The sequence below is a fragment of the Neolamprologus brichardi genome, chromosome 6 (assembly GCF_056152115.1).
Source record: "Neolamprologus brichardi isolate AB-2024 chromosome 6, ASM5615211v1, whole genome shotgun sequence".
In the NCBI taxonomy this organism is placed as follows: domain Eukaryota; kingdom Metazoa; phylum Chordata; class Actinopteri; order Cichliformes; family Cichlidae; genus Neolamprologus; species Neolamprologus brichardi.
The window spans coordinates 1842723-1868425 of record NC_142109.1 but is presented as its reverse complement, the minus strand read 5'-3'; the positions used below and the strand labels follow the sequence as shown (position 1 = coordinate 1868425).

Below are 25703 nucleotides of genomic sequence, written 5' to 3'. Positions count from 1 at the left end.
ACGGTTATGAGCCGAGTTAAACCGTGTAGCAAGTTTTGTGAGGTGCTTTTTTGATATTTAATGGATCGGATTACATTTTTTTATTTCTCGCCGATATCCGATCCAGTAATTTGGGTCAGTATCGGACCGATACGTAATATCGGATCGGTCCATCTCTAGTTCATACATTGGAACATAACATTTGTGATGTTGGCGACTTGGTGCTAAGTTTTACATTTTACTTTGAGGATCCCACGATTGTGAACCGGGGTATTCCAGCCTCTGTTGCTTTGATTTAAACATCATTGTATTAAAAAGTGTTGTTGTTTAATCACGTTTTCATGTGGAATGATATGAATGATAATGTGTTTAGATGATATTTTCTGATATATCTACAGTGGGGCAAAAAAGTATTTAGTCAGCCACCGATTGTGCAAGTTCCCCCACTTAAAATGATGACAGAGGTCAGTAATTTGCACCAGAGGTACACTTCAACTGTGAGAGACAGAATGTGAAAAAAAAAATCCATGAATTCACATGGTAGGATTTGTAAAGAATTTATTCGTAAATCAGGGTGGAAAATAAGTATTTGGTCAATAACAAAAATACAACTCAATACTTTGTAACATAACCTTTGTTGGCAATAACAGAGGTCAAACGTTTACTATAGGTCTTTACCAGGTTTGCACACACAGTAGCTGGTATTTTGGCCCATTCCTCCATGCAGATCTTTTCAAGAGCAGTGATGTTTTGGGGCTGTCGCCGAGCAACACGGACTTTCAACTCCCGCCACAGATTTTCTATGGGGTTGAGGTCTGGAGACTGGCTAGGCCACTCCAGGACTTTCAAATGCTTCTTACGGAGCCACTCCTTTGTTGCCCGGGCAGTGTGTTTTGGATCATTGTCATGTTGGAAGACCCAGCCTCGTTTCATCTTCAAAGTTCTCACTGATGGAAGGAGGTTTTGGCTCAAAATCTCACGATACTTGGCCCCATTCATTCTGTCCTTAACACGGATCAGTCGTCCTGTCCCTTTGGCAGAAAAACAGCCCCATAGCATGATGTTTCCACCCCCATGCTTCACAGTAGGTATGGTGTTCTTGGGATGCAACTCAGTATTCTTCTTCCTCCAAACACGACGAGTTGAGTTTATACCAAAAAGTTCTACTTTGGTTTCATCTGACCACATGACATTCTCCCAATCCTCTGCTGTATCATCCATGTGCTCTCTGGCAAACTTCAGACGGGCCTGGACATGCACTGGCTTCAGCAGCGGAACACGTCTGGCACTGCGGGATTTGATTCCCTGCCGTTGTAGTGTGTTACTGATGGTGACCTTTGTTACTTTGGTCCCAGCTCTCTGCAGGTCATTCACCAGGTCCCCCCGTGTGGTTCTGGGATCTTTGCTCACCGTTCTCATGATCATTTTGACCCCACGGGATGAGATCTTGCGTGGAGCCCCAGATCGAGGGAGATTATCAGTGGTCTTGTATGTCTTCCATTTTCTGATGATTGCTCCCACAGTTGATTTTTTCACACCAAGCTGCTTGCCTATTGTAGATTCACTCTTCCCAGTCTGGTGCAAGTCTACAATTCTTTTCCTGGTGTCCTTCGAAAGCTCTTTGGTCTTGGCCATGGCGGAGTTTGGAGTCTGACTGGTTGAGGCTGTGGACAGGTGTCTTTTATACAGATGATGAGGTCAAACAGGTGCCATTCATACAGGTAACGAGTGGGGGACAGAAAAGCTTCTTACAGAAGACGTTACAGGTCTGTGAGAGCCAGGGATTTTCCTTGTTTGAGGTGACCAAATACTTATTTTCCACCCTGATTTACGAATAAATTCTTTACAAATCCTACCATGTGAATTCATGGATTTTTTTTTTCACATTCTGTCTCTCACAGTTGAAGTGTACCTCTGGTGCAAATTACTGACCTCTGTCATCATTTTAAGTGGGGGAACTTGCACAATCGGTGGCTGACTAAATACTTTTTTGCCCCACTGTATATCAGTATTTATAACAACTACTAAATGAAAAATAAAGAAAAGATGGGAGAAACATCCTTCAAATATGTTATTAATGATGATACAGATTTTGTCCACCACATGACAAACTAAAACTTTCCTGAATGATAGTGAGCTAAGCTAATTAGAGAAGAGTCAGCTAAAGCGTCTGCGGCTTGTTGTGACAGTAAAACGGTATTCTTATACTGCATTGTCATATCATATTAATGACTCATAAGTAACTTCAATAACAAATGTTAGGCATATGTGTTTATGCTTTGTGTGTCTGAAAGGAAAAATAAAATGTCAGCTGATATCTTGCATTTTTTTTTTTTTTTAAACCGCTGGATATTGTTCTTGGTATCGTCCTTAAGAATCCTACATTGTTTGGGTTCTGATTGTAGTAAATCGAAGGGATTTGTCTAGCTGTTCTCTGATAAGTATTCTGTACTGTTTCTCCTCAGTATCAGATGCAGACAGCAGTGAAGGAAGCTTTCAGCTGAAGAAGGAACATGCTCTCCGAGTGCTGGGCTACATCAGCTCCTGGACTCAGAGGTCAGTGCTGCCTGCATATGTAGGATTCAGAAAATCAATCATCATGCTTCTGCTTTTCTTCATTGAGTTTGTGTGTGTGGTGTGGGTTTTTTTTTCTTTTTTTTTTTTTTTTGTTAAGATTGAAATATCTGAAATTGAATCCCTTCACTAGCTGCTGAATTGTTCTTGCTGGTTTGTTGGTGTTCAGCGTAGTATTTTTCTTACACTGTGGGTCAGACTTTTTGGCCCATTGGTACCGTATTTGTAGATTTATGCTTTATTACTGTAAACAATTAACAAACAAGTCTTTTAAATAAGTGTGTGTGCGTCAGAGAGGAGAGGCTGCTGCTCCATGCCAGTGATAAAGTAATTTTTACTACTAGTTAAATACTAACGTTTTTATTTGAGAAGCTGTTTGGATATATATATTTTTAAGAATAGCAGGTAATGGCAAGTTAAACAACTCGCTTAAAAAAGCTTATTTTTATTCAAGTTTTTCTTTACATAGCCTCCAGTTATATGCCTGCTGCAGGGTTGAATACCCATGTATTCAGTCATGTTGAAGAACAGCAATCATAGTTCAGCTGCTTTTGAGCAAGGCGGTGAAGCGGTAGAGGAATGGAAGCCTTTGGTTTGGTGTCTCAGGTATCAAAATAACTTAGCTGTAATAAATCTGTAGCTCCATTCTCTGATAACTTCACTTAGATAAATAAATATTCAAAACATGGTCTTCTGAAAACTTTTATTTCCAAAGAGAAGCATTCCTCTTTTGTGAGAGAAGAACACGGTCTAATCTGGGTGATGGTCGAGGTCAGCTGATGACAAAAGTGTCTTATATAGAAGGACTGTAGTTTATCATTTGTTTTTAGTCTGAATGTTTTTATATTTGGTGATTGAACTGAACATCCCAGAGTTGTTAAATCATTCATCCAACACTACCAAAAACTCTTTTCTTTTCTGATTTGTCTCTGAGTAATTCTTTAGTCTTTCTAGAGTTAAAATAGCAGACTTCCTGATAAATCAACAGTTTATTTCCACTCACAAGTACTTTATTTTTCTAGAATTTGTTAAGAAATTTAAAGCTGAACTTCCTTCTACCCTAATGTAATGTAACATGACAGTCAATACACTTGTTTGAGGAGAATCTAATCGAAGGATTTCAGCTACCTGCTTAGTTACAGGTCTTCCCTGAGGGGGACAGACACCTGTCCACCACCTAAGCAGAATATTCCTGGGTGCCTGGTCCAGGAGCTTAGTGACTTGATGGTGTTGTGCACACAGAGGCGGTTGCAGGGTCACCATTAGAAAATACTTGCATGGAGAAATCTTCTGAACATAAGCGCACTCATAGTCACAGATGTGACACAAGTGTTCACACAGGTGTACAAACAGGTACTCACAGACACACACTGTCTTGGTTGGCTGCTGCCTCTAAACATCATGCATTATTAGTACTGTATGCTGCTCCTTCAAGATTTATTATTTATTGTTACTGATGCTTATATTGGTTGTTGCTGTGGTTTCCCGACACTGTTGTCCTCCTTTTTTCTTTTTCTCTCAGCTGGTGATCAAACAGATTTTCATTGTCTTCTCTTTCTCTATCCCTCTTCTCCTCTATTTTTCTTCCCTTCTCCTTCTATTAAGTGTTTTCCCAACTTCTTTCTTTCTCTTTCCTGTCCCCCAGTCCTGTCTGTTCTGATTTGTAATAACTCAAAATGGGGGGAGGAAAAAAAAAAAGTAACAATAGTAAAGGCTGAAATAAAATATGAGAATCAAGTGGATCAGTATAGCAAAAGCTGTGATGGTCTACTTCAGAAAGGCATTGGTCTTCAGTAGGGCTGCCACAATTAGTTGACTAGTCACGATTATGCCGACTATCAAAATCGTTGCCGTTTGAAGCTTTGTAAGATCCCAAAGGACCCAGGAAGAAGTAGTAGGATTTAAGAGTGTAATAACGGACTGAAACAGAAGATGGCAGCACTGCATGAAGAAGGATGACAGCTGCCGTTAAACCCCAAAGAAGAAGCAGCTGTGTTCCAGAATTCATAGCGCGGCCCTGCTCAGTTTCCAACAATGGCGGCAGCTAGTTAGTTTTAATATTTCTGTGTCACAAAATAAACGTTTAACATATTTTCAGGCGAGAATGTAGCTGTGTAAACCTCAAATATCTGCTCAGTTTGTCAAGACACCACATATTTTCAAAAGTGCTCCGACGTTTTTGGAGACGTCTGTTACCCACTAGCTCGATAGCTAGCTGGGGGCAAGGCTCACTAGAGCCGCTAAGAACACCAAATCGTTTTCAAACCCACCGCCGTCTTTCATTACTCAGGTTAAACATGATATATAAGTCACTTAGATAACTTAAATGTTATTGTTTGGCTTTTTTTTAGTATTTTATTTGTTCCTGAGTAAATCGGTTTGGCTGAGATTAAATTATAGTTTTTACACAGCAGAATAAACGTCAAGCAGACAGCTGATTATCAGAAGTGTGAGATGCTCGAGAATATACTCCGGTGTCCTGTTATATTTTAGATAGCAAGGAGCAGATGGCTGAGTTTATTAAACTTCACCAAAACAATCTGCAAATTTCATTAAAATTTAATAAACTATCATCTTGTCTTTATTTTTAGTTAGCACATACCTTAAACACTTAAAGCTGTAAGCTAATGATAGTTATATAGGAGCAGATGCTGCTGGTGCAATAAGCTGTACGTTTTACGTCCAATGGATGATGATCTGATTAGTCGACTATCAAAATAATCGTTTGTGGCAGCCCCAGTCTTCAGAGAATAATTCTCATTGCTACAGTGCTGGACAGGACATACAAAAAAAAAAAGTATTCATAACCCTGGAACTTCTCCGCAGTTTGTCATGTTGAACCACAAACTTAAATTTATTTTACTGGGATTTTATAGACTTGGTTTCTTTCAACAGTGGCTTTTTTTTCTTGCACCCAACATTTTTCTTTCTTTTCTTTCTTTTTTAAATTTTATTTTTTAATGATTTATGGTTGTTTGTTTATGTCACTGGTCAAGCTCCATAGCATACGTTTTTTTTTTTGTTTGGTATTTTTTCTTCATTCCCACTGCTTTTTTTCTTGCTCACTTTTATGAGTCCTCATAATAAAGAGTTTTCTTTTTTGCTACTGATGGTGTCTACCAGAGCATTGTTTTGTGTTTCCAGTAGGATAACTGTTTTGTAATTGGGAGTCCTCTGCTCATCTTTGGTTTTAAATAAATTAAGGCATTTATTTGGAAGTGTTTGGTGCTATGGGTTATGAGCACGGTATGCTCTGCTCCTCCTCCCCTTTCATACAGTGACAGCCAGCGACTGAAGAAAATCTAGCGCTTCCATAAATGATTACAAAATTGCCAAAATGACACAGAGATAAATAGAGATGAACAAATACATAAAATATTTTGGTTAAATTGTTTTTCTTCTTTACTATCACCCTTCACCTCTTATACAATAGCAGAAAAACAGTTGTATTACAAAATAACATGAGGAATGTAACAAAAGGCCTCACACTTCTAAACTTGTTGTTCATTTTTAATATACTACAAGGTATTTCAATCCTCTGAGCACTCTTTAAGCTTCTGATTCCTTTGTGTTTATTGCTTCTTTTTTTGTATGTGTGCTTTTTTTGTATCCAGGCAATGTCTCTGCTGCTTCAAGGAGTACAAGCATTTGGAAGTTTTTAACCAGCTAGTCTACGCCCTCATCAATCTGGTCATTGCTCAGATCAGCAGCCTGAGAGAGAGACTCTTCAGCGTTGAGGACCACACTCACAAAAGAGGCGTATCTGGGGCAGAGGGGGTGGGGTCTGAATGGAGTGGAGGTGAGACCGCACCTGTCACCCTCCCCCAGCCACACTCACCTGGTGAAGACGAGCCTGTGAATGTGGAAAGAGACTCTGCTGAAGAGGATGCTGATACGCCAGACCTAAACCAGAACAAGCCCCAGACCCAGGATCAGGGCCAGAACCAGTCTGCTGAATCTCAAGTAGATGTTCTTGGATCTGGGGATGCCAGCATTGAATCCAGGAGTGGTGACGACGTGGCATGTGGCATTGAAAGTAACCAGGACAGTCAAGATCCCTTCAGCTCCTGGAGCACGGAGGAGAGGGAGAAACTGTTGCTATGTGCAGCCAAGATCTTCCAGATCCAGTTCCCGCTCTACACAGCTTACAAACACAACACACATCCCACCATAGAGGTGAGGAGTCTTGGATAACACACCTGACACAAGGTTTCCTCTTTCTCTACTGTAGACTATGTTTACTTATTGGCTGACACATTTAGCAAATACCTCCTGGCTTTATCACCACATTAACTGTGGCCGTTCAGTCACACCATATCCATTTATGCAGTTTACATTGTTTTGCTCTTAAGGCTGTGTTTTGCCTAGTTTTCTTCTTCTTCTTCTTAGATTATGTGAGATTATATGTTGTGAACACAGATGCATTTCTTTTCTCTGATGGCAGTGCCAAAACACATTCTTCTCCTTAAGCACCTTAAAAAAATGCTTTGATTGTGACAAGTGTGGGCTGTGATTAAGAAACTTTACTGATCTTCTACATTTTAGGTTAAAACTCATTTTGGTCTTACACTTTTTTTTTTAAATTTCAGGACATATCGGCCCATGAAAGCAACATCCTCGGCTCCTTCTGTGACATGAATGTAAGAAATACACTTTATCCTTATTGCACTGAACCAAACGCTTTCATAGTGGTTTTTTTTTTTTTTTTTTTTTAAATTGGTTACAAGTTGTTTCCTGTTAATTAACTGGATCCTCCCACAGGGGGGAAATGATCAGACTTACAAGCTGTTCTGGCAGCTGTTATCCTCAAAGTGGTTAAATTGTACTTAGATTTGTCATGCTGTCTTGTTCTTCTGGCAATTTTGCCTCTGTCATTTGTTCCATCCTGAAACTCTGATTAAAGCTGCATACACACCTTCTACGTCCAAACCTGACAGCTGTGGTGCATCCAGGGCATTAGAGGGAGGGTGGCAGGGGTGATGGTAGATGTAGGCCTTGGACTGGGAATAGCTGTAAGACAGGAACAATAGGGCTGGGTATCGTCACTGATTTCTAGAATCGATTCGATCCATGATTCGATTTGAATCGGGGAAATTTTGCCTCAGACAGTCAGAAATATTATAAGATCATGCATCAGTACATTTCCATATTTTTATATCTATAAAAAGAAAGCTGACACTTGCGAGACTTTATCAAAGGTGTGAGCATCACAGCAGATGCCTTTGTGTCAAAGTAGCTGAGGATAAAACACAGAAAACATGAAGGTGATTTTCCTGGCCTGGGATTTTATAAAAATGCAGTAGATCAAAAGCAAAAGAAAACCATTAATCAACATATGAACATTAGCTGATGCTGCTGAAGTGAAGCAGAGCAAAGTTGCAGAGATTTTATTAGAGACACAGCTGAGCGTTTTGCAATTTTGCATAATTTTAAAAAGTTTAAATTTGTTCAGAAGCCTGTTGAACAGCAGAAATGAGGCTTTGTTTTTGGAAGTAAAAGGAAAAAAACATTGGCTGACAGCGCTGTAAATAACAGTAGACTTGTGCGTAACAAGCAAGCGAATAATGCAGAAAACAGATTTTTAGACGGGAAACTGTTCTTGAAGTAGAGAGAGAGAGCTGTGCATGAAGTGTGATTTCATCGAGGTGGAAGCAAAAAAGCAAAAGTCAGAGTGAACTCATGACTATGTTTATGTGAAGCTTAGTTTGGATCTTCTTTTGCTGCTGGTTCGGTCAATATTGTTTGGAGAGAGTTAAACTAACAGCTTTAGAATCAGCGCAAAAAGGACGTAAACACAAAGCGCGGACCCGCTGACAGATCAGAATCAGCGAGCTGTCGGCTTTCAGCCCCGACCTGATTCCTTGGCGGGTCCGCGCTTTGTGTTTATGTCTTTGTGCAGAGTCCGTGTTCCTGCTCTCATTTACTGTTTTAGCTGTTTGGTGGTTGTTGAAATTTTGTGAGGTTTAACCTGAGATTCTGGCATTTTGGGCAAAATAAATTTATATTAAAAATCGATTCAGGATTTTAATGAATCGATATCACGTTATCCAAGCCAGAATCGATTTTAATCCATAAATCGATCATCAAAACCCACCCCTAGGGAACAACATGTACATGCCGTGACAGTGTCACATGTCTGGTGAAGAGAGTCAGTTTTATTGTCACGTCTTTTCTTGTCGATTGTGGTGGACTTTTGTTTCACTCGCTCTTGAATTTCGATTGATGTGGTTGAATTATAGCACTTGAGCATTATTATGATTTTTTTTTTTTTTTTTTAACAGAAAAAGAGTAATAAAAGGTGTCCAGTCTAATGTGTGGGACCTGGAAGAAAATTGCTTAAGTGTTATTCTACTTCCTCCAAAAGCAGATTTCAGAGGCTCAGCTCACGTGACTATTCTAAATGTAATTTGGAAAATTGGCAGTAGCAGATCAGATTTCTCATCGCTGCATAGATAACAGTAGGAAGAAATGTATGTATACAAGTAACATCTCAAGATATTTATATCCTACTGTGAAGTAAATATCACGACATCACATGTTTTAAACAGCTGTCTCATCTGTCCCTTAGAGTGCCCAGAATGGTTTGTAGATAAGATGCTACTAACTGAGTGACCATATAAATACAATTACTCTGATATGTAGGGCTAGGCTTACTTTTGTCTCTGAGAGAATGCCATCTTTGATTGGTTTACAGTCCCCACACACTGAGTTTTAAAGTACAGTTACTGTTAACCATGTAACCCTGGTCCTTCTTTCCGTTTCCTACCAGATGACTCACAGTGGTCACGTCACTGTTTTGGTAGTCCTTGGGGGGTTACATTTTTTTCGTACATGTGCTTACATTATTAAGAGAATTTCTAAGCTTCATAAAATGCATGGTAACAGGATTTTATTGGTCATGGGTCCTGTTGAAGCTCGTTGTTTTCTGAAACGAGCATTGTAAGGCTTGTAAACATTGTAAATGAGCTCATGTGTTAGCTCTGTACTGTCAACATGAAACTAAAGCTGTTCTGGGAACTTGTGCTGTGAATTCCTGTAGATGATGTTGCAGTGCCCCAGAGAGAAGTAATGTGTCCCTGGATTATCTTTGTTCACATTGCCACTATGATAAAGTTTTTATTAAGCTTGGGGGAGGAGAGGGTTTAAGATGGCCTGAAGAACATTTTTATGAAAAACTCCTGAGCTGGAAATCTGGAAACTAATGGCTTTTCTGGTTTTTATTAGCAAAAGTAACTCATACCTATAAGAAATAAGTGTTTACGCGCTTTATTTTAATTCACTACTTTCAGTCTCAAGTTCACAGTATACTGAGTTTGGCACAGCAGTATACTTTTACCACACAGTCGTCTTTAAGTCACAAAGAACCTTCAGTTTAGAAACAAAACCAGTGAATATTCTTTAGAATAGAAGATGCTTCTTTAAAGTCATTTTGCCCTGTCTTTGTGCATTCAACAGCTTTGTCTTCTGTTGCAACAGCACTTCATCACAGTTGACAGGGCTAGCTCAGATTACAAATGAGCTTCTGAGTGGATGAACGTTTGTAAACCTGCTCTACTCTTGTCTAGGATGTGGAGGTACCTTTGCATCTGCTGCGCTACGTCTGCCTGTTCTGTGGGAAACACGGCCTCTCCCTGATGAAGGAGTGCTTCGAGTTTGGCACTCCAGAGAGCCTCCCCTTCCCTATCGCCCACGCCTTCATCACCATAGTTTCTAATGTGAGTGCTATCAATCTAAACCGCTGCTGTTATTTCAAAAACCACAGTTTAGAAGAACCAGTTCTCATACGAATTAGTATGTTAAAAACAACTTGGATAGTAGTGGTAACAGCAGTAAATTGTGATCGGTTTAAATTTGATAATTGCTAAATTTAAGATGAAATTGTTAATCTGTTTGGAGTTTTTTTTGGAGGCAAATACTGAAGATATTTTGGCTAGCTGCCTTTTTTTTCCTTTATAATGTCCCTGTAATAAATATAACGCACAACTTTGAACATGAACTTCTGTTTAAGATGCAAGACAGATTCTCAGCTGAAAATTATTCACATATTGTATTTGATCTTGCCCACAGATCCGAATATGGTTGCACATTCCTGCCGTCATGCAACACATCATACCGTTCCGGACCTATGTGATACGGTGAGTTTACACACAATTCTTGGCTTTAAACATGTAACAACATAGAGCATCTTCCTCAGCCAGAGACAGGTGATTCTCACCAGTTGCACTTGCTTTCAGGCGCAGGTTAAAAGACCTGTAAGTGCCTCAGGAGCTGCCATGTTGTTGAACACCACACTTTCTGAACCTGAAGACAGTCACTAACACTCTTACTGCAGTATTCTTGTGTACTGTCAGATTTTTAATCTTGTCTGCAAAGCTCTGAAGATTAGATTCAGTGTCCAGTTTTGTTTCCCAGCTGAAGAAGTCAAGATTTGCTATTATTTATATCGAGGGAGCCAGACGTTGTTGATTCTGCATTAGAGCTCGCCATTTGTCTCAGTCAGGCAGCGCAGCCTCTTCTCTTCTTGTTAAAGTGCCATACATTTGTTGCTAGGAAGAGCCTTTGTTGCCATAGCAACAGTTGCCAGACTTCCAGTCAGTGTCTCTTCACGTGACCCAAGAGGAGGCAGAGTGTTGGCAGTGCATGTGATGTAGGCAGACTGATGCTCTGCTACCGTATTGCCTCTTTTGTCTGAGTAGCTTGGTAACTAAATAAACTACTGTATTTAAAAATAAATAAATAAATAAAATACGACTTTACCTAGTTAACTCTTTGGTAACATTTTCTGTACCAAAGAGTGAAAAATTGGAGCCAGCTTTAACAAGTCAATATTTTTCCTAATACTATAGTATACAAATAAAAATCTGCAAATGTAATAATGTTGCATTCAGTGTACTTCAGTTAGGATTTTGCTAATTAAACACATGTTAAACTTCCATAGTGAACACAGTATTTGATATTTACTAGATTATCAGTGTGTTAGTATTGTTATTGTGAGTAGGTTGGCATGCTAATGTTCGTAAAGATGCTTGAATATTTTAAGCTCTGCCTTGCAGACTGTGCTGTATACCTCTATAAAAATGATTGATTAGCACAACCATAAGGAGCACATCCAAACAGTAGGGAAGTGGTTTCACATGATAACAATTAAAAGATAAAAAGGTACATTAACAAAAACCCAAATTAGGACATTTTTCACATCATGGTAACTTTCCATTCCATTTAAAGATTTATTTTTATTTAAATAACACAAAGTACTTAGCAACTCTCTCCAAGCTACACCTCTAAAAACCACAAACGCAGCCATCCCAGAGTGGAGAGTAAATGAGTCAGCAGCACAGTTGTTTATTGGAAAATTATAGCGTACGCCTACAAAAGTCTGAGAGTTCTTCTTCAAAATGAAACTTGGATGTTTTAGAGGAGGATTTATGAAACTGTTTTTTTTCTAGCTTTGGGATGCTGACAAGTTTGTTTTTAATAGTACCCTAAAGGTACTTTGTTTTTCCTCTCAGAAGTAATGATTGGTAAATTTCAAAGATGTAACGAGAGGGGGCAGTTTGTACAGTGTAGTTACTACTTATAGGAGGGGGAGTGGTCACAAATACTGTGGGTTTTTTAAATAATACATAAATAGTGCTGACAATACTGTACAACCCTTGGGGAGAGTATTAAACATAAAAGTTTTTGTCAGTAGCTTATCTGTCAGTCGGATGCGTCTGCAGGTATCTGTGTAAGCTGTCGGACCAGGAGCTGCGACAGAGCGCAGCACGCAATATGGCAGACCTGATGTGGAGCACGGTGAAGGAACCACTGGACAGTGCACTGTGCTTTGATAAGGAGAGCCTGGATCTTGCCTTCAAATATTTCATGTCACCCACTCTCACGATGAGATTGGCCGGACTTAGCCAAATCACAGTGAGTCGGACTCCAAACAGATTTAACTCATTCTCACACCCTCATGTACGTCTGGCTGATTCTAGTTTTCTGTGGACCTTTTTTCAAAATGAGACTTTCCACAAAAATATTTAAGCAGTTGGAGATGTCTGTAATATTTGGTGGGAAATAGAGGGATGAATTGTGTTGTATCTGTAAATTTCCTCTTTTGGTGAACGAACATAAATAAATGCAGTCCAAGTTAAAAAAAACAAAAACTGTTTAAGTGCTAAAATTGAGAATACTTTCACTAAGTATACGCCTAATTGAGGGAAATAACATCAAAAACAAACATCTATTATCTATGCTGTCCACTAGATGGTTAAATAACAGTTATGAGCCAGTGGTGCTGCAGTTATTAATTTGACAGGTTGTGCTTCATTCCTTCACTTATTGCGGGGCATGTTTGTGTTTCTTCAGAATCAGCTGCACACCTTCAACGATGTGTGTAACAACGAATCCCTGGTGTCTGACACAGAAACGTAAGTTAATGTAAAGAAAAAAGATGCCTGTCCACAAATGCAAGCAAACAGGAAGGATGTGGTGCTATTTTAAACCAGTTTGGGCGAAAAATAAATAAATAAACAAATAAATAAAATAAAATGGTTCACACAGCGTATTCTGATTCTGCTTTTTTCTTTCAGGTCCATAGCGAAGGAACTAGCCGACTGGCTGATCCACAACAATGTAGTGGAGCACATATTTGGCCCAAATTTGCACATTGAGGTGAGACTTTTGGATCCAGTAATGAAAAAATGAAAAAACTATTCTGGAGAACGTTTCCCCCAGTTTTGCACATTTACATTTGTGTATGTGTGTTTTGTAGATCATTAAACAGTGCCAAGTGATCCTGAATTTCTTGGCTGCAGAGGGCCGGCTCAGCACACAGCACATAGACTGTATCTGGGCTGCAGCTCAGGTAAATGAGAGACACGGTACAGCTTTATTCCACTCCATCATGGGGCAGCCTGCAGAGTCAAACATGAGTCATACCGAGTGACCGGTGCTGGTATTTCTGTATTGGTGGATTTTTCTGTGTCAGAAGCACTGGGAACAAAACCTTTAAAAACTAGGGGTGTATATGCCACTAAATGGTTTATGCATTTAACAGGGACACTGCTGTGAATGTCAGAATTGGCAAAGAAGCCATTTTTCATCTGCAGATGAAGTGGGAACTTGATCAGATTTTTATTTTTTCTTTCATTAACTTTAAATGGTTCAAATTCTTCTATGATTTAATGCAATATTATATTTAGCCTGTATTATATATAGTAACTGTACTGTGATGAAATCATGGAAACACTTTAGGTGAATAAGGCTACGTCCACACGTACCCGGGTATTTTTGAAAACGCAGATTTTTCTATGCGTTTGCACCTTTCGTCCACACGTAATCGGCGTTTTCGGTCACTGAAAACAGAGGTTTCTAAAAACGCCTGCCAGGGTGGATATTTTCTAAAACTCAGTTTTTGCATTTACGTGTGGACGAGAAAAACGGAGAAAACGCAGCGTCAAAGGTGTGCGCCTTTTTTGACGTCACACTGTGCGCCACGTTATTGTTTCGGTGAAATGAATTTCTACAATACTGTTACTTTTAATTTTACTCTCTGCAGTGTTTAAATGCTTACATATACACACACAGTTACTGTCCCTCCACACATACGACTCCGTTCTATGCCCCATCTTTGTTTACTTTTTCCCACCGAGGCTTCTAGACTTCTGATTGGCCAACATTTCTACACGGTTAGGAATATAGCGCCACCTGCTGCTTTGGCATGTTCCTAGCAGCGTTTTCCTTCATTTCTGCGTTTACGTGTGGACGGGATTATTTTTTAAACGAAAACGGAAAATCTCAGTTTTCAAAAATACCCGTGTACGTGTGGACGTAGCCTTAGTATGTTCCCTTCAGTATTTTGCGATGAGTTGATGAGATTGTTGGTGTTTTGTGTTTAACAACAATAACAGCTTCTTTGTTGTTGTTTTTTTCTTTTTCTTTTAAAAATCAGTTAAAACATTGCAGCCGCTACATCCACGACCTTTTCCCGTCTCTCATTAAAAACCTCGATCCTGTGCCTCTCCGTCACGTCCTCAACCTGGTATCAGGCCTGCATCCGAGCACTCACACCGAGCAGGTACAAAACATTCTGAAGTTGAAGCACTGGGCACAGTTTCACCAACATTGTCTTTAAGTGGTTGTGACGTCGCTATGATGAATTGCTTCTGTGTTTCCCCACTCTCCCCGGACAGACGCTGTACTTGGCCTCTATGCTGATTAAGGCCCTCTGGAATAATGCATTGGCAGCAAAAGCCCAGCTCTCCAAACAAAGCTCCTTCGCCTCCCTGCTTAACACCAACATCCCCATGGGCAACAAGAAAGGTCAGCGTGCTTGCATTTCAGTACAAAGCCTGTTATTTAAAAAAAAAAAAAAAACCAACAAAAAACCCCAGAAATGTAGTTTTTAATTTCTGGTTTTATAACTGGACCTGCCTTCTTTATTAACGATAATTTTAGGATAAAATTTCTTCCAAAATACAAAATGTTCCACAACCCAAGAGATTTTCTGCCACTTGATTTAAGGAAAAGCAAGAAACAAGTTTTTAATTTCATTCAATAGTGGCTAAAATGATTATATACTCAGTCACACCTGTCGGGATAATTGATAATGTGATTCTAGGACAGCTGACATCATTTTTGCCACGTGTCTTCAGATTTCCATTGGCAATATCTACAGTTAAGTTGCAGATATCTGCAGTGTGATTTCCAGATATTTGCATCTTCAGATTTAGTTACCGTTCCTCTATATGTACAGTTTGGTTATGACTTTAGGATGAGTTGTTTTTACACAATAAATTCCTGAATCTTCATTAGACCTGGTCAATTCCACTTTCAGACTGTTGATGCGTTATTGAGCCTCAGGATTATACACGGTCCTCAGTCTGTCGTCTAATGTGGTTTCAGGTTCACCGGCCGCAAGTCCAGACAGCAGTGACAATAGCGACACACAACACAGTGGAGGCAGCGACATGGAGATGGATGACCAGATGATGACTGGCAGCAAGAGGAATCAGCAAAGACTATCTGACACAGAGGTATAGAGCACATACGGTGACACAATAAACTAGGATCAGGTGGTAGAGCAGGTGTTCTACCAATGTGAAGGTCAGTGGATCGACCCTGACTTCAGTCTGCATGATGCTGAACCTCAAGTTGCCCCCAGTGCATCTATTAGAGTATGTGTGTGAATGTTAGAAAGTGCTGTAGGAAGGTGGGTACGATTGGCTGAGTGTTGTATGCAAGTATGTAAGTACCAGTCCATACAAACAAGAGAATAAAGAGCAACTGATTTATTTTCCTCAGTGGCTGTAACAGTCATGATTGTTTTGAAGTCTGTCCTATCCTTGTGACCTTCTGCACTATGAAGGTCACTTTGACTTTTCTGGCCATAATAATTTTTACTTTGGGTCAAAAATTTCAGTCCAGTTTTTGAAATTATTAAAATGACGTATTCTGAAGGGAGTTGAGGCCCTTAAATCTTACACCATGACCTGTTTCTTTGTCTAATGTCTTTCTGTAATGTCTAATTAAAGCCAGGACGTTAACATAAAATGCACAACCAGGTGAAAAGAGCTGCTGTTGTTTCCTCAGGAGTCTATGCAGGGCAGCTCAGATGAAACTGCCAACAGCGTGGAGGAAGGCAGCAGCGGACCAGGCAGCAGCAGCGGCCGCAGCGAGGCTTCCAGCAACGAAGCCGCCTCCAGTCGAGCCAGCCAGTCAGCTGGGAGCCCAGGCAGCGAGCTGCACTCTGATGACATGGCAGATAGCGAGGCCTTAAAGGAGGAGGAAGAGGAGGAGGAAGAGGATGAAGAAGAGGACGAAGAGGAGGAGGATGATGACGATGAAGAAGATGAAGATGAGGGTAACCGCTCAGCTGCTGAAGGTGGGCACCAAAAGGAGCCCCGGGAGCAGACTGAGTCAAGGAAAAGGAAAGCCGGGGATGCTCTTGGTGAGGGGGCAGGGCCGAGTGGCCCAGGGGGAGGAGCCAAATCCAAGGTTCTCCCTTTCAACCCAGAAACTTCTGCTATTATGGTAACGGCGGCGACAGCGTCTCTAGAGAGCCGCATGAGAATGCTTGACACTTGTTCAGCATCGTCATCTGCTCGGCCTGATGGGACAGAGACCCAGCAGCAGCCGCCAGATATCAGCCCTTCTCAGATCGTCCAAGGACCTCAGGAGCCTCCCTGTCTCCCGCGACCCGGGGACTTCCTAGGAGAGGCCATGAGCAGTGAACTCTTCAACTGCCGTCGTTTCATTGGCCCTCAGCACCACCACCACCATCACCACCATCATCATCACCACCACCACCATCATGAAGGGTAAGACTGCTACACTTCTGTTTATGAATGGCTAACACAGTGTGTCTGTCTACTGAGCACATATTTTCAAATTAGGGTAGAAATGGAGGGACATTCATGGTATTCTGCATATAGCAATTTTTGTGTGTTTATATACTGTGTATTAATAGGTAAGTATAGGTTTTTACCTTCTGAGTACAGCTTATGTCCAGCACATATTGTAGTATTAAAGCTGGTTTTAGATGTAAAACATTTTATTGACTGCGGTGTTTATTTTGCATATTTGTCTAAAATCACAAATTTCATCTGTGCTAGGAAACTCTGTAGTTATACATGTCAGTTTTGTTTTTTTCTCTTTTAAATGTACCTGTCATTCTATCCTTGATCTATAAACCCTAATTTCCTCCCTCAGACCTATGGTGGAGGACATGCTGAGTGCTGATGACGTTAGCTGCAGCAGCTCTCAGGTCAGTGCGAAGTCAGAGAAGAACATGGCTGATTTTGACGGGGAGGAATCGGGCTGTGAGGAGGAGCTCGTCCAGATAAACTCCCATGCTGAGCTCAGCTCCCACCTGCAGCAGCACCTTCCCAACTTGGCCTCCATTTACCATGAGCATCTGGTGCAAGGTGAGCCACACTATGGAACTAGGACAGTTTAATTTATAACAATAATAATAATAGTAGTGAATCTAATCTCTGTCAGTCTGCCCCAGGGCAGCTGTGGCTACAACCGTAGCTGCCTCCACCAGTGTGTGAATGCGAGAGTGAATGAATAGTGGCATTGTAAAGTGCTTTGGGTGCCTTGAAAAGCGCTATATAAATCCAATCCATTATTATTGTTATTATTATTAAATCTGACCATGTGAATGCTCTTTATCCCCTCAGGTCCAGCTGTTCATAAACATCAGTACTCTAGCAGCCACGCTGTGACTGACATCAACTTGGATAATGTTTGTAAGAAGGGCAACACTCTGCTCTGGGACCTGGTACAAGATGAAGATGCGGTACGACTTCCCCAATATTTCCTTATAGACAATGCTTTATGTTCACAGAGTTGATAGATGGTGCTTTAGTAGGATTGTGTAAAATTCATTTTATAATTTGCTTGTGTGTTTAGATTCATCTCTCTGAAGGTCTTATCAATGAAGCTGAGAAACTGCTGTGCTCGCTGGTCTGCTGGTTCACTGACAGACAGATTCGAATGCGCTTTATCGAGGGTTGCCTTGACAACTTGGCCCATCACCGGTAAGAGTGACCTCTTTATTTTTTTAAATTGTTGCATGAATGTATAAATACAACAAGCTTATGATATTTAGGACTTGTCTCAGATTGAATGTATTAAAAATGAATAATTGGTAGGCACCTGTCCTTGCAGTACACACATAAAAAGGCATGTTGTAGCTTCCTGTGCATAGATAAACTACTGATTTATCAACACCAGATAATCATTTCTTGAGCATTTAAAATGTTCATCTTATTTATCTTTGTAATTATTCTCGTTTGGGAATCTTGAAAAACTGGACTCTGTCTTCTTCTCTTCTCTCAGGTCAGTTGTGGTTTCCTTGCGTCTACTCCCTAAACTTTTTGGCACTTTCCAGCAATTTGGCTCCAGCTATGACACTCATTGGATCACCATGTAAGTTATACCACTTCTTCAGAGTGCAACAAAAGTCAAAATACCATGTGGAGTTTCAGATACAATTACATGGCTCATCAAAGCTGAGTCAAAATATTTGAGTCTTTCTGAAAAAAATAGAAATATGAGTATTGAAGTGTTTTGTTTTGTGAGCCTTGCACTGATTTGGTTGTTGGTTCTGTCAGGTGGGCTGAAAAGGAGCTGCACATGATGAAACTGTTTTTCGACAACCTGCAACACTACATCCAAGAAGTCAGAGAACACCGGCACAAATTTGCACTGTGAGTCTGTCTTACACCACTGCTACATATCGACACTACTATACAGAATATTGAGTCTCCCTTTATTTCTTTATATTTTGCTTGCAAGAAGCCGGACTCGTAATTCTTTTTAAAGTGTTCCCTGAAATTCTTTGGATGCTTTTTCACTCAATCCCATCTTTGTTCCTGTCCAGAAACAAGTCACTTACCACTGACATATAAATAATTCAAGCAAAACAGCGGCACCTGCTGTAATTCAAGGTGTGATGTTGGCTTTACAGACAACTTCGTATCAAATTGTCTGTTAGAAAAGCACATTATTTGTTCTCATTTCTTCAGTTGAATCTACAAAAAAGGCCCAACATGATAGTTTGACAAGAATAAAATATCACTTTTGCACCAACAAGTTGATTCACAAACTGCTATTAGCTGGAAACGTTATACATCTTGGGGAAACTGGAGGAAGACAAGAGAAAACGGTACTGTCAACAGTGTGATTAAAAACGGCAAAAGAAGACCTTTCAATGTGATTCAAGAAGCCTGGACAAATTTTCCTCATGATGACTTAAAGAAATTATGAGAGTTCAGGCTGTGTTGAAGAATAAAGGTGGTCATACTAAATATTTGCTTTCAACTTGTTAGAAACTGTCCAAACTGTTTTTGTCTTGTATACTGTGTTTAAATTCCTACAAAATCTAAAGGAGTGAGGGGTGGCTCAAGATAGATGTTGCCACACACACACACACACACACACACACACACACACACACACACACACACACACACACACACTAATTTAACCACCCCCTTCCGTGAAAGGACTGCTGACTACCCGGACAAATGTGACTTGAACTTAGATTTTATGTTATTTCTTTATCCATAACTATTGTTGCAATTCATTACTGCCTCTTTTACTGCTCTTTTTAAACTTACTTCTTTTTGCACTGTAGAGGCTGGTGAGAAACAGTGTTTAGTTTCAGGCTGGGTAACACTATACGAAATGACAATAAACTTCTTGAGTCTATAACTGTACTTAACGGGACGCTTGATTTTGCAGTTGTTAATAATGACTTTTACCTTTCTATGAAGTTCTTTAGGCCACACTACTTTAGTAATCATTGAATACTTTCTGTTCTTTATTAAAATTAAGAGACTCATATATGCACACTTTTTAAAAAAAATTGGTTGACCTTTGTTTAACTTAAATAAATGAACTATGCTTCCTTTTTCAGTTTATCATTTCTTGTTTGTAATTAATTTGTCAGCTTCCTGAGTCACGGTTTTATTCTCTTAATTATGGCTAGAAAACAAAGCACCTCCCACCTGATAATTCCACATTTAGGAAGAATTGGACACTAAAGTCACTCCTCAGAAAAATCATGCTGACAGTGGAATTCCTGTACCCAATTTAAAATGTCAGTTTTTGTTGTGAGAGCATTAGTGTTACAATTCCTCGTTGAGACTAGCCAAGTGTTTTTGCTTCACAGAATTGGATCTCATTATTGGCCTGAAATTTTATTGGCATGGCCTTTGGGAAAACAAAGATGCGTCTCATGATTCTGTCCATCAGCAAATTCATTTTTATCTTCACATTATCTGCACAACACCTCTTTAGTTCCATTTGATTGCGTTGCTTAATGTTCCCTTGTGTGCAGTTATTTAACCTGCTTTAACCTTTAATGACATTGTAATTGCCCACTAGTGTGATATTTCTGGAGTGCCCATGATAGCAGCCACTGTTCATTTAAATTATTTACACGTGCATCTCAAAGACTGCGTTAGCAGAATTGTGCTTGGTGTCAATACTTCTGAGAGAGCAGTCAGAAGCTTCTGCAAACTGTGATCTTCAGACATCAGTTCACTTTCTTCACTGTTGACACATAACTGGTCTGTGTGTTGTGTAGGTACAGTCACAGTGCAGAGGTCCAGGTCCGTCTGCAGTTCCTTACCTGTGTCTTTTCCACACTGGGATCTCCCGACCACTTCAGTAAGATTCCGATACCATTTATGTACTAGAGTAATCTCTGTGAACTAAGATGTTTTTAAAAGACATGCACCTCTCCAGAGAGTTGCACAGAGGTAGAGGTGTCTATATTATGCTTTAGTAAATAACAGCTGTGGTTTTCATAACATAACCCTGATCTCTGCTGTGTTTCCACACCAGGGATCAGAGGCTATTCACTTGAGGAATATTTTACACCCCAAAAGAGGAAAAAAAATTAAAGGAGTGAAGTGTTTTCTTAAAGTTTCGTGGTCTTTAGCACTTTGCATTTCAGTCTTGATTTCTGAGCCTTTCTTTTTGGGTTCTTTCATTTTAAATTGGGGATCTCTAAAATTATCCACCTTTTAGCGTGTTTACGTGTAATAAAAGAAAATGTGTCTCTTACCTTTTAATCCCCTTTCGGTCTTAGCCTCTTATGTATGGATGTGCAACATAAGCAGATAATCATGGCCAAAAGCCCAAAGACGGGGGAAAAGTGGTCTGCGTTATATGAACCCGGTCTGCGTTTGACATGGCTGAACTCTATTTTGGTGTTTGGATTTGTCAGGACTGAGTCTGGAGCAAGTGGACATTCTGTGGCACTGTCTGGTGGAGGACGCTGAATGTTACGATGATGCGTTGCACTGGTTCCTCAACCAGGTCCGCAGCAAAGACCAGCACGCTATGGGCATGGAGACCTACAAACATCTCTTCCTGGAGAAGGTAGTAACAAGACCGTGGATTATAGAATTTTATAGGTGTCCCATGGATAATGATTAAGAATGCCTGTGGAATTATAGATAATTCCAAAGTCGAGGGAAGTGGCAAAAACCTGTGCCCGTTTCGTGTACAACTTGTGACATAAATTTAATTCCATAAATCTCTTAAATGTTTGAAAAAATCCCCTTTATTTCCTGTGCTGTGCAACGTTAAATTGGCAGAAAATCTTTTAGTTGGAAAAGAATCATAGCATTAAGATTTTCTTTTCTTTTCTTTTCTTTTCTTTGGTTTTACTGTACAGGTTCTCTACAAGAACTGCTTCTCTTCTAGTTCAATTTCTGCGATCTGTTAGTCTGCCCGGCTATCGAGCTCTCTCATCAGCTCCATTTGCACTTGTGCTAGATTTTTTTTAGTTTGTCTGTAGTTGTGCATATAGTATGACAGTCTACAGGGTGGAAATGTTACTCAAGAGGACAAGAGCATGATGTGTTGCTAACACAACTTCAGCTCTTTGCAACCACTTACACAGACAGCATGCTAATGCTAAGCTAGTCAAAAGAACAAAGTGATGTTAGAGCAGCAGCCAGCCCCTGAACTTCAACGGGTAACAAAAGCAGTGATGAGCAGTCAGGCTGCAGACACTGTTCCTACCTCTTCATGTTTCTACAGCAGCGATTCCTTTAAAGCCTCTTTGTGCTTTTTTTTCCCCATTTTCGCTTTGTGTTCATACCTAAATACTAAAAGAAAGATCATATGCGTGTCCTCATTAGAATAGGGGTTTGTGTAAGTGTGTGGGACTGTAGCCTCAGGTTTATAGTTTAGAGCTGGCAATAAATAATAAATAAAAAAATAAAAAACAGGAACAGAATTTATCAGGCTATTTCTCATACGTTTATTCAACTGGACGGGTTTAAACTCAGCTGGGGTGGAGCACAATCACGACCCTCTGGGCAGCTTCAGACAGCAGCCGTGTGTTGATGTTGACTACTTTGTGTTTGTTAATGTCACTGTGTCTCCAGATGCCACAGCTGAAACCAGAGACTATCAGCATGACAGGCCTCAACCTCTTTCAGCACCTCTGTAACCTGGCCCGGCTTGCTACTACTGCGCTGGACAACGCCTCTAGCTGTGAGGTAAATGGAAACAAAAGCATGTGATGCTCGTAATCAGACATGTCGTCTTCAGACACCTTTGAGTAGATGATTAATTGAGGAATGTCTGTGCCGCCAGCTGTGTGGGATGGACCAGCTGTGGGGGATCGCTCTGAGAGCTCAATCTGCTGATATCAGCCGCGCTGCTATACAGTACATCAACTCCTACTACATCAATGGTCAGTTTTTACTCACTGCACTATGATGAAGTCATATGCTTTGTTATTGTTGTTTTTATTCTTCCGTACCAATAAGAACAAGAAGACTTTGAAAAATTGCTGATCTTAATCTATTAATTCTACTTTTGTGTGTCTCCAGCTGGTAAAACAGGACTGGAGAAGGAACAAGAGTTCATAAGGAAATGCATGGAGAGCCTCCTGATGGCTTCTGCCAACTTGGAGAAGGATGCTCACTCCAGTCTGACCAGCATTGAGAGGGGGTTGCTCATGCTCAAAACACATCTGGAGGCGTTCCGGCGCAGGTATACACACCTGGAATGTTTACATTATTAAAAACTCAGTGGTCAAAATCATTTTATATGAAAAAAAGCAAACAAACAGTATTGCAGCACATCGTTTTGTCTCTGGTCTGTGGCAGGTTTGCTTACCACCTGCGACAGTGGCAGATCGAGGGGACGGGAATCAGCAGCCACCTTAAAGCTTTGAGTGACAAACAGTCTCTACCTCTTAGGATCGTCTGTCAGCCCGCCGGCCTGCCTGACAAGGTGACACTTTATTAAAAGCAAATAAGTCTTATTGCATAAATACTTAGAATGTGCTTCTACAGTACAAGTCAAATGTTTCGACACACTTTTTGCAGATGACCATTGAGATGTATCCCAGTGACCAAGTAGCTGACCTGCGAGCTGAGGTGACCCACTGGTACGAGAACCTGCAGAAGGAGCAGATGAACCACCAGGCTCAGCTGCAGGAATTTGGCCAGAGTGGCCGGCAGCCAGGAGACTTCCCAGGTCAGCTCCCTCCATAAAATATTCTCCCTTGCTTTTGTTGTGTGAGTGAGTCTGTTAGTGAAATGTTGTCTCGTGTTCTGCAGGTGGTTTGATGGGACCGGTCAGGATGATCTCTTCTGGTCATGAACTTACCACAGACTATGATGAGAAGACTCTGCATGAGCTGGGCTTTAAAGACATGCAGGTAACAGTTTGACTTCTCTTCTGTGTAAGAAACGGCCAACAGTAGGACAGACTGCAGTTCAGCTCAAGTCTGAAAGATTGTTTTACATCTTTTAACGTTGTTGTCTAATCATGTAAATTTTGATTACATTTGTTCAGTGCAGATGAGTTTTATGAACCGTCTTCTTATCTGATCCCAGATGGTATTTGTGTCTCTGGGAGCTCCGCGGAGGGAGAGGAAGGGCGAGGGCATCCAATTGCCTGCCTCCTGTCTTCCACCTCCTCAGAAAGAGCACATTCCTATGCTACTGCTCCTTCAGGAGCCACATCTCACCACACTCTTCGACCTGCTGGAGATGCTGGCTTGCTTCAAACCACCCAGCCCAAACACAGAGAAGGTCCAGGAGAGCCCAGAGGTGGGTGTTAGTTATGGAAGAACTCCTGAAGGGATGTATACATCATATGGCTGTTATATTGGCTAAAATGTATGGAAAATTGTATTTACTAGGTATAATATTAGACCACATGTAATAATGCAAAAGAGCAGGTATGAACTGAAACCCAGTTTGAGAGGTGAGGTCACTGAAACACAGAAACTGTTTTAAGGTGTACCTTTGATGTATGTTAGTTGATGTTCACAGTCATGTTCATCCACATGTATAACTACATTTGTGGGTAAGAGAGATGCCTCAAGTATGCAAAATGGTTAACATTTCTTGCCTTAGTATTAGAAATATGCTAGACTATTTAACTATTTATTTGTATTTAATCAATGCACAACACCATGTTGTCTAAGATGTTATGTTGCCACCTACACACTGGTGTCATCCTTGGTTACTCCATCGCCTGAAGACAGCATTGTCAGCGTGTTTCTGTGACAGGAAGTTGTAAACAGACAAACTTGAAAGTAAGACGGGTTCGACAGTTCTTTGGCTGAAAAAATGAACAGTTGCATGTAGACAAACGTGAAATGATATAAAAGCATTTAACTGGAACAAAGCATAACCAAATTCAGTACAGATGTTTATAAAATAACAAAGTGACTTTTTTTTTTTTTTTTTTTTTTTTTTTTTTTTTTAAAGAAATGTTAAAACACTGTTTGATTTTGGAAGATCAGAATCATTGATTTCTTAAGGCTCTTGAATATGTCCTTTCCTAACTTTGTTCATGAGGGCTGTAATCAGTTTTGGCTATTTTCTTTCAGTTTTCGCTGACTACTTGACTTAAATTCTGTTTAATCTGCAAGTAAATTAATCACCAGCCATTCCCCAACTCTCTGTGAATGATATTCATGGTCTTTGATCAGTGCTTGTTGATCAATGGTCATGACATTTGCATATTAATGATCAAGGAACTGAACTGACAGCCCATTGTTCACTCAGTCACTTCGATGAGTGACGAAACCTTTCTCCCACTGAGAACGCTACGTCCAGATGAATAGAATCAACCTTTAGGGATTTACTTACCTGGATGAGCATCAAGACAGTCACCAGGAACATCGCTGCTAACTAAAGTTTGGTTTTGTTTTGTTGTTAAACCCAGAGCGCACGATGCGAGGAGCTTCACCTTCATGCAGAGAATTTGTCTCGTCGAGTTTGGGAGCTGCTCATGCTGCTTCCCACCTGTCCCAAAATGTTGCAGGCCTTCCAGAACATCTCAGATGATACGGTCAGTCAACCTGTTTAAATAAGGAGTCTTCAAGAGTCTGTTGTTGATCGGGCAAACATAGAATAACTAAATTTGCTTTTAATTTTGTGTTTTTATTTTGTCTGAAGAATGGTGAGGGTTTGTGTTGGAAGGAGCTGCTGAGGATTAAAAGTCCTCACAAGCTGCTGTACGCTCTAGAGATCATCGAGGCTCTGGGAAAGCCCAATCGACGCATCCACAGAGAGTCAACAGTAAGACAGATAAAGTATTGATGGCCTCTTTCTGTCCGCAGGATCCGCTGCCAAGTGTGGAATCTGTAGATGTTAATATAGGGACACGAG

General features: G+C 40.4%; 1 protein-coding gene across 2 annotated transcripts in view; it reads left to right on the top strand.

Moving 5' to 3' along the window:
- Nucleotides 1–25703, top strand: part of usp34 (ubiquitin specific peptidase 34) — a 68655-nt gene that overhangs the window by 10533 nt on the left and 32419 nt on the right. For both annotated transcript variants that reach the window (XM_087841439.1, XM_087841437.1), the window contains exons 2-30: nucleotides 2445–2535; nucleotides 6168–6729; nucleotides 7143–7193; nucleotides 10119–10268; nucleotides 10621–10688; nucleotides 12273–12465; nucleotides 12904–12965; nucleotides 13128–13209; nucleotides 13310–13402; nucleotides 14489–14614; nucleotides 14730–14859; nucleotides 15442–15572; nucleotides 16129–16856; nucleotides 17248–17462; nucleotides 17721–17839; nucleotides 17953–18080; nucleotides 18382–18471; nucleotides 18657–18752; nucleotides 20636–20718; nucleotides 21281–21435; nucleotides 22452–22565; nucleotides 22663–22762; nucleotides 22902–23064; nucleotides 23181–23307; nucleotides 23403–23553; nucleotides 23637–23737; nucleotides 23916–24131; nucleotides 25258–25383; nucleotides 25491–25613. In XM_087841439.1, the coding sequence (XP_087697565.1) occupies nucleotides 2445–2535; nucleotides 6168–6729; nucleotides 7143–7193; nucleotides 10119–10268; nucleotides 10621–10688; nucleotides 12273–12465; nucleotides 12904–12965; nucleotides 13128–13209; nucleotides 13310–13402; nucleotides 14489–14614; nucleotides 14730–14859; nucleotides 15442–15572; nucleotides 16129–16856; nucleotides 17248–17462; nucleotides 17721–17839; nucleotides 17953–18080; nucleotides 18382–18471; nucleotides 18657–18752; nucleotides 20636–20718; nucleotides 21281–21435; nucleotides 22452–22565; nucleotides 22663–22762; nucleotides 22902–23064; nucleotides 23181–23307; nucleotides 23403–23553; nucleotides 23637–23737; nucleotides 23916–24131; nucleotides 25258–25383; nucleotides 25491–25613 (4574 nt within the window). The remainder of the gene's footprint in view (nucleotides 1–2444; nucleotides 2536–6167; nucleotides 6730–7142; nucleotides 7194–10118; nucleotides 10269–10620; nucleotides 10689–12272; nucleotides 12466–12903; nucleotides 12966–13127; nucleotides 13210–13309; nucleotides 13403–14488; nucleotides 14615–14729; nucleotides 14860–15441; nucleotides 15573–16128; nucleotides 16857–17247; nucleotides 17463–17720; nucleotides 17840–17952; nucleotides 18081–18381; nucleotides 18472–18656; nucleotides 18753–20635; nucleotides 20719–21280; nucleotides 21436–22451; nucleotides 22566–22662; nucleotides 22763–22901; nucleotides 23065–23180; nucleotides 23308–23402; nucleotides 23554–23636; nucleotides 23738–23915; nucleotides 24132–25257; nucleotides 25384–25490; nucleotides 25614–25703) is intronic.